The sequence below is a fragment of the Piliocolobus tephrosceles genome, chromosome 2, assembly GCF_002776525.5.
Source record: "Piliocolobus tephrosceles isolate RC106 chromosome 2, ASM277652v3, whole genome shotgun sequence".
NCBI lineage: Eukaryota > Metazoa > Chordata > Mammalia > Primates > Cercopithecidae > Piliocolobus > Piliocolobus tephrosceles.
In genome coordinates, this window is record NC_045435.1 from 165,160,605 (window position 1) to 165,177,258 (window position 16,654).

The 16,654-nt window shown below is 35.6% G+C and overlaps 1 protein-coding gene across 5 annotated transcripts in view; it reads left to right on the top strand.

Moving 5' to 3' along the window:
- TRPC1 (transient receptor potential cation channel subfamily C member 1) overlaps positions 1-16,654 on the top strand; it is an 83,153-nt gene that overhangs the window by 18,384 nt on the left and 48,115 nt on the right. For 3 of the 5 annotated variants that reach the window (XM_023215354.3, XM_023215356.2, XM_023215357.2), the window contains one exon: positions 5,197-5,399. In XM_023215354.3, the coding sequence (XP_023071122.1) occupies positions 5,197-5,399 (203 nt within the window). Of the gene's footprint in view, positions 1-514; positions 617-5,196; positions 5,400-16,654 lie in introns of all 5 variants that reach the window. The other 2 variants (XM_023215353.3, XM_023215355.2) reach the window with 1 other exon arrangement.

The window sequence follows — 16,654 nt, forward strand, 5'->3', positions numbered from 1 at the left end:
AGTCAGCCATGTGTTTTAAAAACGGGAACAGAAGGCTCTTCCCTTTAGATATCTCCCCATATTCTTGTTTGCATTGATGATGATCGTTTTCATTAGACTCAAAACAATCCTTTACGTGTTGTAATAAGTTCTTGACAGTTTCTTTTATAGATTTGGATTGTTAAGATTCTTTTGGTCCACAGTTCAAGAGTAAAGATCTTGAAAAAAAATTTTCAACTTTAAATGCTGCATGAATCAGCACTGTTACGCTAATAATCCCTTTAGTGAAACATGCATTATTTTACCAACTCATGCACTGAAACCAGGACAGAAACGTGTGTATTGTGGTACACAGAAGTACTCCTAAGGCAAGCAAATGTACTACTATTTGTACAGTCAACATTTTTGAAAAGTTAGTATTACTGTATATAATACAGTTTAAAATTTTTAAAAAGTTTTATTTATGGATTAGTAAAAAGAAGTAGTTTACCTTTTTATCTTCCATTTTCATTTTTAACTTTTTTTTTTTTTAAAGTCTGCAGATGCACTTTTGGTGGCAATCGACTCTGAAGTAGTGGGAGCTGTTGATATACTACTTAATCATCGACCAAAACGATCATCAAGACCAACTATAGTAGTTAGTACTCTTAAATATTTACTAATTTGGATTTTTAAACCAGAATAGATCTCCTGCCCCATTGCCATTTTTTCCTTCCCTCAAATTTATTTTCTTTTTCCAAAAAATAGATCTTTTTTCTCACTCTGTAAAATATTACTTTAAAGTAAGTAGACACTTGCAGGAATAATTAGTATTTCTTTCAGGAAAGCTTTTTTAATTTAGTTGATATTTCCATAATTTTGTCACTGTGGACCAGTATTTATCGTTTGAAATATTCTGCAGGTAATGTTGAAAATATAGATTAGTTTGCAGATAGACAGGAATTAAATGTAAACAATGAAACCAATAAACTGGAAGAAAATGTAGGTGAATGTTTAATTGATTGGGAATGGAAAGACTTTATATGCATAAAAGCAATGGACAGAAATCACAGTGGCACAGTTTTTGCTATTAAAAAAGTTACGTTTTTGGAATCCAAACATCAGACAAAATTTAGAAAGCAGATGAATAACTGACAAAAGATATTTGCAGCATGTATCAAAAATTAATAATCTTAATATTGGACAAATTGGTGAAAAACAGAAAAGGACGTAAAAATCGCAGAAAATACAAAATGTTAAATCTTAATGATAATCAAATACAGTAAGATACTAATTTTAAACTTACCAAGTTTACTTATTAAAGTTGAAAATTAAAAAAAAATCATGGATAGCAAGGGAGTATTACAGTCTCATATGCAACTAGTGAGGTAGGTTATTTTGGAAAATGTTTTGGCAGAATCTGTCATAAGAAAGATGTTCATATGCTTTAACTTAGTGCTTTCTCCTCTGGGAACCTATCAAGGAAATGGGCAGAAATGTGGACAAAAATGTTGGTTGTGATCTTATTTGTAGTATTTTTAAAAGCCCATGTGACATAATCTAAACATTCCAAAATAGAAGATAGGAAATATAAATGATTACATATATGTACGATGGAATATTATGCCGTCATTAAAACAGTATTTTTAAAAGAATAGGAACATGGAAAAATATAGTAAGTGGAATAAGAAAAATAAAATAGATTGTACATATAATTTGATCCAAGCTTAAAAATATGCATAGAAAAGAGACTGTGTGGAAATGCAACAAAATGTTACCTAACAATCATCATCTCTCATTGAATAATCAAATTACAGATTTTTTGTACTCTTTTTATTTTTCTTTATTGCTTTGTAATTAGGAGGATAGTCACTACTACATAAATGCTAATTTTATTGTTTTTTATCAAATTTTAAACATGATAACATTCATTATTGGTGACGATATAGTGAAACAAGCAGTTTAAATAACTGCTAGATATATAGGCTGGCTATAAGCAGAAGAAAAATACTGTTTTAAGAAAGAATTATAAATTGGTTGTTGACTCTCTGCTATGTTTGAGAACTGTGAGAGGCTCTGCTAAATTGTATACTTTATTTTATATATTAACTGAAAAATCTTTCAGACTGTTACAAAAGTGTGACTTTCTCCGGAGGATAGTACCATTTAGTTTAAGCGATGGTAAGAAACCAACAGGAATAAGGAACAAAGGTCTAAGAATATAGTCCCTATCCAAAGGATCAGAAATATCTAAAATAGCATTCAATTTTCTGCCATTTATCTTGCAGTTATTATTATATTTTGGTACACCTGTCCCACCTTCTAGCCTTTTAGTCCATTTCCTTTCCTGTGGGGGAAGGGTAGGGTGTAGTGTGCTTGAGTACTGGAACCATTAACTGGTTTTATTAATCACCATTATCACTACTGATTAAATCTTAGTGTTGGCAGCCCTCACCTACTTAGTAAAAGAACCTTTGGGAGGCTGAGACGGGTGGAACATCTGAGGTCGGGAGTTTGAGACCAGCCCGACCAATATGGAGAAACCCTGCCTCTCCTAAAAATAGAAAAATTAGCCAGGCATGGTGCTGTGCACCTGTCATCTTAGTTACTTGGGAGGCTGAGGCAGGAGAATTGCTTGAGCCTAGGAGGTGGAGGTTGCAGTGAGCTGAGATCGAGCCACTGCACTGCAGCCTGGGTGACAGAGCAAAACTTTGTCTCAAAAAAAAAAAAAACAACAACAACAAAAACCACTTTCTACTCTGTCTCTACTCTATTCAGCTTTTATTTAAATACACCCAGTGACAGCAAGATCATATCTTCTTTTTTTTTTGAGACGTAGTTTCACTCTTGTTTTGTTGCCCAGGCTGTAGTGCAATGGCGTGAGCTCAGATCACTACAACCTCCACCTCCCAGGTTCAAGTGATTCTCCTGCTTCAGCCTCCCCAGTAGCTGGGATTACAGGTGCGTGCCACCATGCCCAGCTAATTTTGTATTTTTAGTAGAGACGGGGTTTCACCATGTTGGCCAGGCTGGTCTGGAACTCTTGACCTCAGGTGATATACCCTTCTCAGCCTCCCAAAGTGCTGGGATTACAGGCCCAGCCAAGATCATATCTTGATAGCCCTTTTAATTCTAGAGAGGCAATATTCAATATTTTTATATATTTTAAATAACTCCTGGGAATATAAACTGGCTATAAGCAGAAGAAAAATATTGTTTCTTTTAGCATTTCAATAATGGTAATATTCTTTTAGCATTTCAATGAATTCATTCTCTATTCTTGGCTTGCCAGATTGTCTTTTTGGCAATTGACTTTCAAATTTAGGTTTTTTATTTAATAGTATACAGATTATATTATGAACAATGGAATTATGAACTTTAATCTTATGCATATCCAGTGGTGTTTTTCATACAGTTAAGTATGTTTCATAGGAAACATGAGGACCACTTTTCTCTTAAGGGATTAAATACATATTTTTTTCTTCTTTATAACCTGTAATGCAATGATAAGATGGAAAAGGACTAGTTTTAGGTTTCTCTGTAATTTTAAAATAAATCCATTAATTTGAAGTCCTCAGTCAATAAATAAGAAGCATATAAACAAATTAGTCATAAAAGAGGAGGAAAATCAGATATCAGAAAATATTAAAACTTACCAGTGATCAAAGGAAATTAAATTACAATTTCATGATAGTATTTTTCACTATAAATTGAGAGTGATCATGCCTAAGGCTGGCAAGTGAAACTTTAGTGTGAAATGGGTACCTTTGTATATTATTGGTAATATAAACTATTAAAAGGACTTTAACAATATGTTTCAAGAGCTTCAAAACTGTTCATGGCCTTTAGACCCATAATTCCACCTCTGGGCTTTTATGTTGATGAGATAATCCTAAATTTGGAAAACGCTCTTTTCATAAAGCTGTTTATGGTAAATTAGCAAAATAAAATACTTGAACACAGAATCTATGAACTTCCTCAAATTGCATACAAAATTCTGTGCATGAATTATTTTTTTCTGAAGATTCTGGGTTATGTAATGATCCTGCTTTATGGATTATTAAAAGGGTCCCTGATCTTGGAGACATTGAGGACCACTGTTTAATCATTGGTTCTTAGGATACCTACTGTTTATGCCAAAGATGTCCTTAAAAGTCAGGGGGTGGGGGGTGTAGTAGAAAAAGGATTAGAATGAAATACTGTACTGGAACATGTTCTTTGGGTAGTAGGAATATGGGTATTTTAAAAATTCTTTCTGATTTTCTGTATTTTCAGATATTTTATAATAAGTATATATACTACTTTTACAATATTGCGAAAAAGAAAGAAGTATTAGAAAGAAAATATGATAGTTATAAAGTAGTCAACCTTTTTATTTAAGCCTGGTTCTTTAATTACTAATGTTACTTTCCTCATTTCATGCTCTTACCACACCCATGGGCTCCTGTAGTGGAAGGAGCTCTAGCTCCAGAGTAATACAAACCTCGATTCTGATCAGCACCCAGCCACCCCGTTTGTGGCTCAGGCACATTAACTTCTCTGAGCCTCAGTTTCTTCATGGGGATTATAATGCTAGGTTTTGCAGGCTACTGTGGCAATTAAATGAGATGATAAATGTAAAGTGCCTAACAGTTCCAGAACTCATTAAATATTAGCATTATTGTAAATTTCTTGGCATTTATAGTAGGAAGTAGTATATGTAATGATTGAAAATGTATAGAAAATTATACAAAATGAAGAGTGCTTTCTATTACCCTTTTCAAGTAGCTGCATTGCTGTCAGTGTGATAAGGTTTGCCATAGAGGTGAAATTCTTGTAGTTTTTCGACCACGTTAATATTCTCCCTATTTTTTTTAGCATTTTTGTTTTTCTAATATAGTTTTCTAACATTCTTGTTCTTTATTTTTGTCAAACATGGTTCTATAATCTTGTGAAAATTAAACACTTTTCCCTAAGATATTTCTGTAGATATTCTCACTTCTTTGTTGGAAAAAAACAAATCTCTAGTTATATGAATGTTACCTATTGAAGATTTTGTCTGTTATAATTACATTGCATTTATTAATTAAAGTTTTGAGGTTTCAAAGAAAAATTTAGTCCAAGCAAGATGTTTAACATATTCCTTAAATAATTCTTAAGTTCTTTGTGCCTTCCTGTTTTTTCATTTCATTCTTCAGATAAATATATTTTTTGAAGTCACAAATGATAACTTTGGACATTTATATAAATATTTTTCAGAAACTAATGGAACGGATTCAGAATCCTGAGTATTCAACGACTATGGATGTTGCGCCTGTCATTTTAGCTGCTCATCGTAACAACTATGAAATTCTTACAATGCTCTTAAAACAGGATGTATCTCTACCCAAGCCTCATGCAGTTGGCTGTGAATGCACATTGTGTTCTGCAAAAAATAAAAAGGACAGCCTCCGACATTCCAGGTTAGAACATTAAACTTTTGATAAATAGATGTGTGATATAGTATATATCAACAATGTTGGTTTTTAAAATTGGTATTCTTTCTGTGCAGCTTTTAAGAAATGTTATGCTGGGGTGACTTACGAAAGCCAAACTTGTAGCTCCTTTGCTTTATATAATGCATTCTGCATTTTTAAGAAATGTTCACCAAATGCTGAATAATTGCAAAAATCCTCCAAATTATGAATGAAGTTATCTCATACCTGCTGGGAGGGGCACTATTTGCTTTTTAGAGGCAGAGTTTATTAATCCAAGAGATGTTCCAAGTCATGGAAGAAGTGGAGATACCACCTCCTATCTCATTTATAAAGAAATCAAAACTATTTTCTGTCTAACTAAATACTGACTTTTTATGCCTCTATCTTCACCTCTCACACAATGTTCAAGTCTTTTTCTCTTTCTTATTGATCATCTCTTCCTGTTTCCCCAATTAAAAATGTTAAGAAAAACTCAGAATTGATTGACCAAGAAAATACCCTGTCATAGGTTGAGCAAGATCTCACATGGGCATTCTGTATAAGATACATGGTGCTGGGCTAGATTTGAGAATCTGATTTTCAGCAGAAACATTTATACATACAGTCATGTGCTACATAATGACATTTTGGTTCAAAAACAGTTCACATATATGACATTGGTCCTGTAAGATTAAAATGGAGCTGAAAAATTCTTATCACCTACTGATGTCATTGCTGTGGTCACATCATAGTGCAACACATTACTCACATGTTTGTGGTGATGCTGGTGTAAACAAACCCTACTGCACTGCCAGTCATTTAAAAAAAGTAGAGCACATACAATTTTGTACAGTATATAATACTTGATAATGATAATAAATGACTATGTTACTGGTTTATATATTTACTATAATATATTTTTATCATTATTTTAGTGTGTATTCCTTCTACTTATAAAAAATAGTTAACCAAAACAGCCTCAGGCAGGTCCTTCAGGAAGTATTCCAAAAGAAGGCATTGTTGTCATAGATGACAGCTCCATACATGTTATTACCCCTGAAGACGTTCCAGTGGGAGAGGATATGGAAGTGGAAGACAGCGATATTGATGATCCTAGGCCTAAGCTAATATGTATGTTTGTGTCTTAATTTTTAATAGTCTAAAACGAAAAAAGTTAATAAAAAATTTTACAAAGGACAAAGCTGGAGGCATCACGCTACCTGACTTCAAACTATACTACAAGGCTACAGTAACCAAAACAGCATGGTAATGTTACCAAAACAGATATATAGACCAATGGAACAGAACAGAGGCCTCAGAAATAATGCCACACATCTACAACCATCTGATCTTTGACAAACCTGACAAAAGCAAGCAATGGGGAAAGGATTCCTATTTAATAAATATGTTGGGAAAACTGGCTAGCCATATGCAGAAAACTGAAACTGGACCCCTTTCTTACGCCTTATACAAAAATTAACTCAAGATGGATTAAAGACTTAAACATAAGACCTAAAACCATGAAAACCCTAGAAGAAAACCTAGGCAATACTATTCAGGACATAGGCATGGGCAAAGACTTCATGACTAAAACACCAAAAGCATTGGCAACAAAAGCAGAAATTGACAAATGGAATCTAATTAAACTAAAGAGTTTCCACACAGCAAAAGAAACTATCATCAGAGTGAACAGGCAACCTACAGAATGCAAGAAAATTTTTGCGATCTATCCATCTGACAGAGGGCTAATATCCAGAATCTACAAGGAACTTAAACAAATTTACAAGAAAAAAACAACCCCATCAAAAAGTGGGTGAAGCATATGAACAGACCCTTCTCAAAAGAAGACATTTATGTGGCCAACAAACATATGAAAAAAAGCTCATAATCACTGGTCATTAGAGAAATGCAAATCAAAACCACAGTGAGATACCATCTCATGCCAGTTAGAATGGTGATCACTAAAAAGTCAGGAAACAGCAGATTCTGGAGAGGTTGTGGAGAAATAGAAATGCTTTTACACTGTTGGTGGGAGTGCAAATTAGTTCAACCATTGTGGAAGACAGTGTGGTGATTCCTCAAGGATTTAGAACCAGAAATACCATTTGACCCAGCAATCCAATTAATGGGTATATACCAAAGGATTATAAATTGTTCTGCTATAAAGACATATGCACACATATGTTTATTGCAGGACTATTCACAATAGCAAAGACTAGGAACCAACCCAAATGCCCACCAGTGATAGACTGGATAAAGAAAATGTGGCACATATGCACCATGGAATACTATGCAGCCATAAAAAAAGGATGAGTTCATGTCCTTTACAGGGACATGGATGAAACTGGAAACGATCATTCTCAGCAAACTAACACAGGAATGGAAAACCAAACACTGTATGTTCTCACTCATAAGTGGGAGTTGAACAATGAAAACACACAGACACAGGGAGGGGAACATTATACACTGGGGCCTGTTTGGGGGCGGGGGCTAGGGGAGGGATAGCGTTAGGAGAAATACCTAATGTAGATGACAGATTGATGGGTGCAGCAAACCACCATGGCACATGCATACCTATGTAATAAACCTGCACATTCCGCACATGTATCCCAGAACTTAAAAGTATAATATTTAAAAATTAACAATAATAAAAAACTTATAGAATAAAGATATGAAGAAACAATATTTTGTACAGCTGTATGTGTTTGTGTTTTAAGCTGTTACTACAAAATGGTAAAAAAGTTAAAATTTAAGGTTTACAAAATAAAAAACTTACAGTGAGCTAGGGTTAATTTAGTGTTAAAGAAAGAAACTTTAAAAATATAAATTTAGGGTAGACTAAGTGTATACTTTTTATAAAGCCTGTAGTAGTACAGTAATGTTCTAGGCCTTCACATTTACTTACCACTCACTCACTACCTCACCCAGGACTGCTTCCAGTTCTGCAAGCTCATTGATGGTAAATGCCCTGTACAGGTGTACCATTTTTAAATATTTTATGCTGTATTTTTCCTGTACCTTTTCTATATTTAGATACACAAATACTTACTATTGTGTTACAGTTACCTACAGTATTTAGTACAGTAACATGCTCTACAGTTTTGTAACCTAGGAGCAGTAGGCTATACCATATATCCTAGGTATTTAATAGGCTATGTCAACTAGGTTTGTGTAAATTCAGTTAATGATGTTGGCAAAATGATGAAGTTGTCTAACAGCACATTTCTCAGAATATATCCCTATTGTTGAAGAACAAACCTTTGATGGATTTGAGATAGTGACAAATCTCTAATTTGGGAAAGTCTCCTGGGAATCAATTTGATGTTTATTTGCAGAGGTTTACCTGGAAATTTTTTCTGTTTTCGAGTCTATTTTACAAAGAGATTTATGTTTCTCTTTGATAAGATCTGGTTGATAGCTATGGCTACATGACTTAACTTTTTAGTTTTAAAATGACTAGTTTATAAAATGACAAGCAGAAATTATCTTTAAGGCTTTTTCCAGTTTTAAAATCCTTTATTAGTATTAAGTGTAAATATTTTCCAAATTATATGCTTGTTAAATAAGTGTGTAGTTGAAGCAGCGGGGGCTTAGAGGTTGAAGCTAGAGAAAACACTTTACCTGACTTGGTTTGAGGTTGGGGGACAGACTTGTTTGAAGGCTTTTAGGGGAGCTGTGACTTGACATGGATCTTTTAGTATGAGTATGAGTTAAAAATTGAAAGGTATTTTAGGCAGAAAGTAAAGCATGTGATTTATTTATTTGGAAACTGCAAATGACTGGAACATTAACAGTAGAGTTTGAGAGAGTTTGTTAATGATCTTTGAGAAAACATTTGTATGAAATGGCAAGGACCCCTGACTTAAGTGATTTCTGGGAATTGCTAAGTAGAACTGCAGAAGAAAAGGAGGTTAACAAAATTAGTAAAAAGAGACCAGGCATGGTGGTTCACGCCTGTAATCCCAGCACTTTGGGAGGCTGAGGCAGGCCGATCACCTGAAGTCAAGAGTTTGAGACCAGCCTGGCCAACTTGGTGAAACCTCGTCTCTACTAAAAGTACAAAAATTAGCTGGGCGTGGTGGCATGCATCTGTAGTCCCAGCTACTCGGGAGGCTGAGGCAGGAGAATCGCTTGAACCTGGGAGGTGGAGGTCACAGTGAGCTGAGATTGCGCCGTTGCACTAAAGCGTGGGCGACAGAGTGAGACTCTGTCTCAAAAAAAAAAAAAAAAAAATTAGTAAAAAGAGAAATAGCAAGGTTTCTCAGAATTTGAAGAGCCAATATATTGGCAATAAGAAAGTGAGATGGCTGGACACAGTGGCTCACACCTATAATCCTAGCATTTTGGGAGGCCGAGGCGGGTGAATCACTTGAGTCCAGGAATTCCAGACCATCCTGGGCCACATGGGTAGACTTTACAAAAATAGCCAGATGAGGTGGCTTGCACCTGTGGTCCCAGCTATGCAGGAGGCTGAGGTGGGAGGATTGCCTGTGCCCAGGAGGTTGGGGCTGCAGTAAGCTGTGATTGCACCACCGTATTCCAGCTGCAGTAAGCTGTGATTGCACCACTGCACTCTAGCCTAGCCTAAGTGACAGAGCGAGACTCCATCTCAAAAAAAAAAAAAAAAAAAGAGAGACAATTGGTTTTTATATTTTAGAGATGGTGTAGTTTCAGGGTAGTATTTCCTAATGGGCCAGGGAAGGGTAGTGAACCATTGTAGTTTAGAAAAACATTTTCAGTGATACAATAGCTGTGATTTGGTTTTAGTCTCAATATTTGATGTATTTGGAAATTTCAAATAACTTTAAAGAAGGAGTCTTTATTTGTTATCTATTAGTGGAAGACAAAAATTTTAAACAACTTGAGAAACACCGGAATTGGGAAAGATAGCAAAGAAATGAATTGCCAGTTAAATTTAATTTGCAGAAGAGCTTTGTTTAACTTGCATAGTGTTTTTTATAATTTTGAATTTGAATGCCAGTAAGCCCTATGTACACTCAGCTTTATTCATATTATTACCAACATCACTCCTGAAGGCACATGAATTTGTAAAACTTGGCTTAGTATCTACCAAGAGAGTAGGATGTTGGCTGGGGTCATCTTAGGAATATGGAATTCTTCTGGCATAGTGGGAGAAAATGGCTTGGGAGAGAGACTGCTTAGTGCCACAGTCCTCAATGAATATACAAGAGTGACACGGAGGTAGGAAATGACAGTGATGATGATGAAGGAGTATTGGAATAACTGAATGGAATGAATGTCCAAAAAGAGTGATTTTGATATGAGAATGAATGAATAATATAGCCTGTAAGATTCAGGTATCATGACATTATGCTTCCATATTGCCAGAATCTCTAAAGGGAAGTATTGTTCAATCTCAATTTTTCTTTTCATTTCTAGAGCTAACCACTGTTACTAGTTTGGTATTCTATACATGTTCCTTAATGGTTAATATTGCCATTGGTTAGAAATGTTGAGTCTTGCTGGGCGCAGTGGCTCATGCCTGTAATCCCAGCACTTTGGGAGGCTGAGGCAGGTGGATCACCTGAGGTCAGGAGTTCAAAACCAGCTTGGCCAACATGGTGAAAACCCATCAGTACTATAAATACAAAAAAATTAGCTGGGCGTGGTGGTAGGCACCTGTAATCCCAGTTACTTGGGAGGCTGAGGCATGAGAATAACTTAAACGTGGGAGGCAGAGGTTGCAGTGAGCCAAGATTGCACCATGGCAGTCCAGCCTGGGCAACAAGAGGGAAACTCCATCTAAAAAAGAAACAAAGAAATGTGACTCTTCACTACAGTGTTAGATTGGCAACTAGTCTCATCAATGGCTTAGTTACATGTTAGAAATCCCCTCTCCCAGTTTCTGCCTATACAGAATTCCATTCATGTTTCCTTTCCTTTTTTTATGAAGTTTGCCTGCCTATTACTAATCTTGCCTCATTTACTCCAGTTCTTTTTATAGTTGCCCAAATATTTAGTTTGAACCATACGAAATTCATGTTTTAAAAGCACTTTAAACATAGGGAATTACATATTTCCGTATTTTTATATTGCTGTCGATGAAACCAAAACCCCAGAAAGTTGCACAGAACATAATCACCTGACTCCATAGGGCCTCAAAAAAGGCTTTTTTTTTTTTTACGGTGTGGAAATGGATAATTTGCAGTATGTTTAAAGTGTGTAACTATTACCGTAATCTAATATTCTAACATTTCTATCATTGAAAAAAGTTCTCTCTTGCCTGTTCATTCATGGTCAGTCCTTGCTTCCATCCCAAACTCCATGCAACCACTGATTTTTCTATTTCTGTAGTGTTTTCTTTACTAGAAATTTCATAAAAATGGAATCATAAAATATCTTGACTTATGTCTCTGGCTTTTACTTATCATAATATTTTTGAGGTCCATCCATATTGTTTCATATGTCAGTAATTCATTTTAAAAATTGTTGAGTAGTATTCCATTGTGTGGATATAGTACCACCTTTTATTTATCTGTTCACTAGTTGCTCAACATTTGAGTTGTTTCCGGTTTTTGGCAGTGAACATTCACTTACAAGTCTTTGTGTGGACATGTTTTTATTTTTGTTGGGTAGACCCCAGGAATGGAATTTCTGGGTGTGTTTAACTTTTTAAATAGTTGTCCAACTGTTCCCCAAAGTGGTTGGAAACAGGTTTACATTTTTACTGGTAAAGTATGATGGTTCTAATTCCGCCACATACTCATTGAAACTTGATATTGTTAGTCTTTTTAATCTTAGTCATTTTAGCAGAAGTGTAGTGGTTTCTTACTGTGTTTTTAAAAAATTTTTTATTTGTTTCTTGTTGAGGTAAAATATATATCTATAATTTACCATCTTTACCATTTTTAAGTGTATAGTTCAGTGGTAATAAATACATGAATATTATTTTCTTTCCCCTTCATCCATCCCATTCCTTCTTGGCCTCTGGTAATCACCAGTCTACTCTCTAAATCTTCATGAGGTCTACTGTTTTTAGCTCCGAAATATAAGTGAGAACATGTGAAATTTGTCTTTCTGTGCTTGGCTTATTTCACTTAGCATAATGGCCTCAGGTTCCATCCATGTTGCTGCAAATTACAGGATTTCATTCTTTTCAATGGCTGAATAATATTCCATTATGTATATAAACCATGTTTTTAAAATCCATTCATCCATTGATGGGTACTTAGGTTGAGTCCATATCTTGACTATTGTGTACAATGTTGCAATAAACATGGGAATGCAGATGTTTCTTGGATATATTGATTTCCTTTCTTTTGTATATATATATCTAATAGTGGAATTGCTGGATCATATGGTAGTTCTTTTAAAAAAAAAAGTGTTTAAAATAATCCCAAAGGATTATAAAGCATTCTTCTATAAAGACACATTCACACGTATGCTTATTGCGGCACTATTCACAATAGCAAAGACCAGGACCCAACCCAAATGCCCATCAGTGATAGACTAGATAAAGAAAATGTGGCACATATACACCATGAAATACTATGCAGTCATAAAAAAGAATGAGTTCATGTCCTTTGCAGGGACATGAATGAAGCTGGAAACCAGCATTCTCAGCAAACTAACACAGGAACAGAAAACCAAACACTGCATGTCCTCACTCATAAGTGGGAGTTGAACAATAAGAACACATGGACACAGAGGAACATCACACACTGGGGCCTACTGGGGGATGGGGGCAAGGGGAGGGATAGCATTAGGGCAAATACCTAATGCATGCGGGGCTTAAAACCTAGATGACAGGTTGATTGGTGCAGCAAACCACCATGGCACATGTATACCTATATAATAATCCTGCACATTCTGCACATGTAGCCCAGAACTTAAAGTATAATAATTTTTTTAAAAGTTTTGTGGGTATATAGTACATATATGTATTTATTGGGTACATGGGATTTTTGATACTGGCATGCAATGTGTAATAATCATGTCATGGAAAATGGGGTATCCATCCCCTCAAGCATTTATCCTTTGTGTTGCAAACAATCCAATTATACTCTTTTATCATGTACAATAATAAATGTAGAATTAAATTATGGACTATAGTCACCTTATTGTGCTATCAAATACTAGGTCTTTTTCTTGCTAAATTTTTTTGTACCCATTAACCACCCACCTTCTTTTAATACTCCCACTACCCTCGTATGGTAGTTCTACTTTTAGTTTTTTAAGAACCTCCATACTGTTCTCCATAGTGGCTATAATTATTTACATTTCCACCAGCAGTGTGTGAGAGTTCCCCTTTGTCCACATCTTTGCTTGCATTTGTTATTGCGTGCCATTCTGATACCAAGTATTTTAACTGGAGTGAGATGATACTGCATTGTGATTTTGATTTGCATTTCTCTGGTGATTTGTGATGTTGAGCATTTTTTCATGTACTTATTGGTCATTCATATGTTTTCTTTTAAGAAATATCCATTCAGATCTTTTGCCCATTGTAAAATCAGATTATTTATTTTTGGTTTTTTGCTATTGAGTTGTTTGAGCTCCTTACATATTCTGATTATTAATCTCTTGTCAGATGGATAATTTGCAAATATAGTCTCCCATTCTATGAGTTAGCTCTTCACTTTTGTTTTCTTTGCTTTGTGGAAGTGTTTTAGCTTAATGTAATCTCAGTTGTCTATTTTTGCTTTGGTTGTCTGTACTTTTTTTTTTTTCCTTTTTTTAAAATTATACTTTAAGTTCTAGGGTACATGTGCACAACATGCAGGTTTGTTACATGTGCCATGTTGGTGTGCCGCACCCGTGAACTCGTCATTTACATTAGGTATATCTCCTAATGCTATCCCGGCCCCTCTCCCCACCCCATGACAGGCCCCGGTGTGTGATGTTCCCCACCCTGTGTCCAAGTGTTCTCATTGTTCAGTTCCCACCTATGAGTGAGAACATGCGGTGTTTGGTTTTCTGTCCTTGTGATATTTGCTCAGAATGATGGTTTCCAGCTTCATCTATGTCCCTGCAAAGGACATGAAGTCATCCTTTTTTATGGCTGCATAGTATTCCATGGTGTATTCTTGCCACATTTTCTTTATCCAGTCTATCACTGATGGACATTTGGGTTGGTTCCAAGTCTTTGCTATTCTGAATAGTGCCGCAGTAAACATATATGTGCATGTGTCTTTATAGTAGCATGATTTATATTCCTTTGGGTATATATCCAGTAATGGGATCGCTGGGTCAAATGGTATTTCTAGTTCTAGATCCCTGAGGAATTGCCACACTGTCTTCCACAATGGTTGAACTAGTTTACATTCCCACCAACAGCGTAAAAGCGTTCCTATTTCTCAATATCCTCTCCAGCATCTGTGGTTTCCTAACCTTTTAATGATCATCATTCTAACTGATATGAGATGCTATCTCACTGTGGTTTTGATTTGCATTTATCTGATGACCAGTGATGATGAGCATTTTTTCATGTGTCTGCTGGCTGCATAAATGTCTTATTTTGCGAAGTGTCTGTTCATATCCTTTGCCCACTTTTTGATGGGGTTGTTTGATTTTTTCTTGTACATTTAAGTTCTTTGTAGATTCTAGATATTAGCCTTTTGTCAGATGGGTAGATTGTAAAAATTTTCTCCCATTCTGTAGGTTGCCTGTTCACTCAGGGTAGTTTCTTTTGCTGTGCAGAAGCTCTTTAGTTTAATTAGATCCCATTTGTCAATTTTGGCTTTTGTTGCCATTGCTTTTGGTATTTTAGTCATGAAGTCCTTGTCCATGCCTATGTCCTGAATGGTATTGCCTAGGTTTTCTTCTAGGGTTTTTATGATTTTAGGTCTAACATTTAATTTTTTTATGCATCTTGAATTAATTTTTGTATAAGGTGTAAGGAAGGGAGTCTCGCTCTGTCGCCCAGGCTGGAGTGCAGTGGCGCCATCTCTGCTCACTGCACTCCAGAAGCTCCACCTTCTGGGTTCATGCCATTCTCCTACCCCAGCCTCCCAAGTAGCTGGGACTACAGGCGCCTGCCACCACACCAGCTAATTTTTTGTGTTTTTAGTAGAGATGGAGTTTCACTGTGTTAGCCAGGATGGTCTTGATCTCCTGACCTCATGATCCACCCGCCTCGGCCTCCCAAAGTGTTGGGATTACAGGCGTGAGCCACCATGCCTGGCCTTGTCTGTGCTTTTGAGGTCTTACACACAAAAAATCTTTGCCCAGACCAGTGTCCTGAAGAGTTTCCCCAATGTTTAATTTGAGGTCTTATACTTAAGTTTTTAATCCGTTTTGATTTGATTTTTGTGTATTGTGAGAGATTGGGGTCTAGTTTCATTCTTCCACATACCCAGCTTTCCCAGCACCATTTATTAAAAAGACTGTCCTTTCCCCAAAATATGTTCTTGGCACCTTTGTCAAAGATGAGTTGGTCGTAATACATGGACTTATATCTGGGTGTGTTCCATTGGTCTATGTATCTGTATTGATGCCAGTACCATGCTGTTTGGGTTACTATAGCTGTGTGGTATATTTTGAAGTCAGGTAATGTGATGCTTCCAGCTTTGTTCTTTTTGCTTAGGATTAGTTTGCTATTTGGAATCTTTTGCGGTTTCATATAAAGTTTAGTATTATTTTTTCTGTTTCTCTGTGAATGTCATTGGTATTTTGATAAGGATTGCATTGAATCTCAAAATTACTTTGGGTAGTATTGTCATTTTAACAATTTTCTTCCAGTACGTGAGCATGGAATACCTTGCCATTTTTTGGTGACCTCTTCTATTTTTTTCATCAGAGTTTTATGGTCTTCCTTGCCTAGATCTTTCACTTCTTTGGTTAGATTGATTCCTAGTTTTTTTGGTTTTATTTTTTTGTAACCAATGTAAATGGGATTGCTTTTTTGATTTCTTTTTTTCAGATTGTTATTTGACATATATAAATGTTATTGACATTGTATGTTGATTTTTGTATCCTGCAACTTTACTGAATTTTTTTTTTTATCACTTCTAATAGTTTTTTGGTGGCGTATTTAGGGTTTTCTTGATGTAAGATCATGTCATCTGAGAACAAGGCTAATATGACTTCTTCCTTTCCAATTTGGATACTCTTTATTGCTTTCTCTTGCTTAATTACTGTGGCCAGGACTTCCAGTATTATGTTGAATAATAGTGGGAAGGTGGGCATCATCGTCTTGTTCCAGTCTTTAGAGGAAAGGCCTTCAGTTTTTCCCTGTTGGCTTTTATTATTTTGCAGTATGTTCCTCCTATACCTGTTTTGATGAGGGTTTGTTGTTGTTG